The sequence below is a fragment of the Hydra vulgaris genome, chromosome 04, assembly GCF_038396675.1.
Source record: "Hydra vulgaris chromosome 04, alternate assembly HydraT2T_AEP".
In the NCBI taxonomy this organism is placed as follows: Eukaryota; Metazoa; Cnidaria; class Hydrozoa; order Anthoathecata; family Hydridae; genus Hydra; species Hydra vulgaris.
In genome coordinates, this window is record NC_088923.1 from 31,423,491 (window position 1) to 31,426,465 (window position 2,975).

The following is a 2,975-nucleotide window of genomic DNA, read 5'->3' on the forward strand; positions in this document are numbered from 1 at the left end:
CTAGATAGGGTCATGGCACCACCTACCGCGGCTTTAAAAAAACTTTTAACTTCAAAACTTCTTAACTCCAAAACCATAACAGATTTTTATTTAGGGTTTTCGAATTAATATTTTATACTCAATTATTAACTAAATTATATAATTCGAATTTGAATAAAGTTATTTTTTTAATGTTATTTTTAATTTTTTGTAAGATCTAGTACGTTTCTTCACCTACCGCGATAAAGCACCACCTACCGTAATCGATTCTCCACCTACCGTGTATGAAAAAAAAATCGTATATTTTAATTTTACTTTTATATATTTAAATCAAGAAACAAATACATAAATTTAATATGATTACAAAACAAAGAAGACATTCGTTATAAAATTATCCACCAAAGCTTTTTTCTGAATTTAGATTTTTTTTCTTTTTAAATTTTTTTTTTAAATGTTTTTTTTTTTTTGTCTTTAATTTTTATTTTCTTTTGTCACAGCTTGTTTTCTTTTAGATTTTTCTTGTTTTTCTTTTTCTTTCAATTCTTTTTTTTCAGCAACTTTATTTTTACGTTCAATTTTTTTGATATCTTCTTCTTCCTTTGCATTTTCTCTAGTTATTTGAATCTCTAACCATTTGGCTGAAGTTACAACGCTCGGTAATCGTTCAACTTGTTTCAGCCTTTTTTTCGTGATTGGTTGTTTTGACCATAAAAGAAAGTCGTGTAATGGGTTTATATCTTTTATTATTTGTTTATTTGAATCTGGTGGTTCTGCTGCTGATTTACTTTCACCGGGTTCATCAACTATTACGCTTTTTCCAAATTCGCTAACATTACTAGATACGATTTCATTTTGCGTACTGCTAATATCTAAATACGATTCTTTATCGATTTCATTTTTCAATACATTATTGTTGGCTTCTATTAAATTTATGGTTTGTTTGGACCTATCGTTAAATTTTAGTTTTTTCCAAAAATTAAATAATTCTCTGAAGTCAGTTTTACCTCCCCATTCTTTATTTCCAGTTTTTTCAAACTGTAGCAATACTTCAGATGCAACGTTGTCTTTAAATAAGTTTCCCACGATGAAAAGATTCGTTTCATTATTATCAATTGTGGAATTTAATTTAACACGTTGAATTACTTGTTTATAATCAACATTGTTCGCATTAAATGGGAATATTCCTGTCGACCTAAATCCGTTAATAATATTTTTTTTCATACTTGGATCCATAACAAAATTATTCAACAACATTGGTACATTTTCTTTGCAAATTTCATTAAAGTCGTTATCCAATTTAAATTGCCGACAAATGTTCTGCCATTTTTTTTTCATTGGTCCGAAAACTAACACATCTAATGGTTGTAAGATGTGTGTAGCATTAGGAAACAACGAAATCAAATGAATTCTTTCCGAAGAGCAATACATGCTGAGCTCTTTAGACAGATGCGAGCGGTGTCCATCCATGAACATATATATAGGTAATTGTGTATTAATAGATTTCAAATATGGTACTAACACATTTGTGAAGTACTCATAAAAGCATTCGGCGGTCATCCAGCCGCTGTCACTTTTACCGAGTCCCCAACCTGGTGGTGCAGCAGCAGCAATAGGTTTTGGCATTCGAGCATACTTGTACAATGTTAATGATGGTGCAAATTGACCATTTTCATTTATGCAAAATAAAGTTGTAAAGTTTTCCTTATCGCTGTTGTTGCATTCTTCATAAACATTTCTTCCTCTAATGCCGATTACTTTTCCAGTTTTTGGTGCTAACTCAAAGCCAGTTTTGTCTAAATTAAAAACACGAGATGGATCATTAAGGTATTGCGCATCATCGCCTAATAATTCATACACCTCATTAAACCATTTTCTTATCGATGCTTCAGTTATAAGACCTCTAGCTCGACTAATATGCTCTGCTCGTTTTTGCGATAATTCCTTATGACGACGCATAAATTTATAAAACCAGTTTTTACTTGGGATATCATCTTTAATTGGTGTTTTTATACCTCGCCCTATAACTATTTTTTGTACCGCCTTAATTAATAACTTTTTTGTAATCGCAAAACCCAAGTTAGCGCACTGCATTAACCAAGCAACCAATTCATTCTCTATTTCTTCTCCAAGATATGATTTAAAGCCAGAGTTTTGCCGTTTGGGTTGGCTTTTACCAGATAATTTATCGCGTAAGGTACTTTCAGGAACATTAAACTTTTTGCTGACACATAAAATTTTTTCACCTTTATTTAAAGTTTTAAGTGCTGCATGCAGTTGTTCTTCTAAATACAAAAGCTTTTTTCGAATATTTTTTTTCTTCTTTGAACCTTGCATCTTTCTAATCGAATTCATTTCACATAATAAATAAAGTATGAAAAACATATCAAATAAATACTCCCTAGGGTTAAATTCATTTCACATGATAAATAAAGTATAAAAAAACATATCAAATAAATACTCCCTTGGGTTAAATTACCTTTAATTGGTAATTGAGTTGAACTGAAATGGTTTTTTAGAGAGAAAATTTCACAAAATAAAACGCGTCCGAAAAAATATTTTTATAAACGGTAAGTGCTAACTATTATTATTTTCGTAATCACCTACCGTGTAAAAGATTAAACAATGTTATACAAAAAATACTTATATTTTTTGATAAAATTTAAAATATTCAATGTTTTTACAACTATTTTAAACTTTTATCAAAAAAATTATATAAGTTTTAAGCCGTAAAAAAACTAGACAAACATTTTTTTACTGTTAAAGATTTTCTTAAGAAAGCAATAAAAAAACATTTGCGGGTAAAAAAACATCTCAAATCTTTAAAAACATTAAAATACATCTTTTTAAAAATTATTTATTAGTGAAATAAGTTAGTTTTGTATAAAACAATGCTAAAAAAATAAATTAAAAAAAAAAAACATAAAAAATTTACTGATTTTTTCAAAAACCACGGTAGGTGCTTCTTCACGGTAGGGGGTGCCATGACCCTATCTAAC

At 29.0% G+C, this 2,975-nt stretch overlaps 1 protein-coding gene across 1 annotated transcript; it reads right to left on the bottom strand.

The window, feature by feature from the left end:
• Positions 1-450: 450 nt before the first annotated feature.
• On the bottom strand, positions 451-2,331 carry LOC136079346 (uncharacterized). The gene has a single exon (XM_065795079.1). It carries the CDS (start codon positions 2,329-2,331, stop codon positions 451-453), a length of 1,881 nt encoding a protein of 626 aa, XP_065651151.1.
• Between the last annotated feature and the right edge of the window lie 644 nt (positions 2,332-2,975).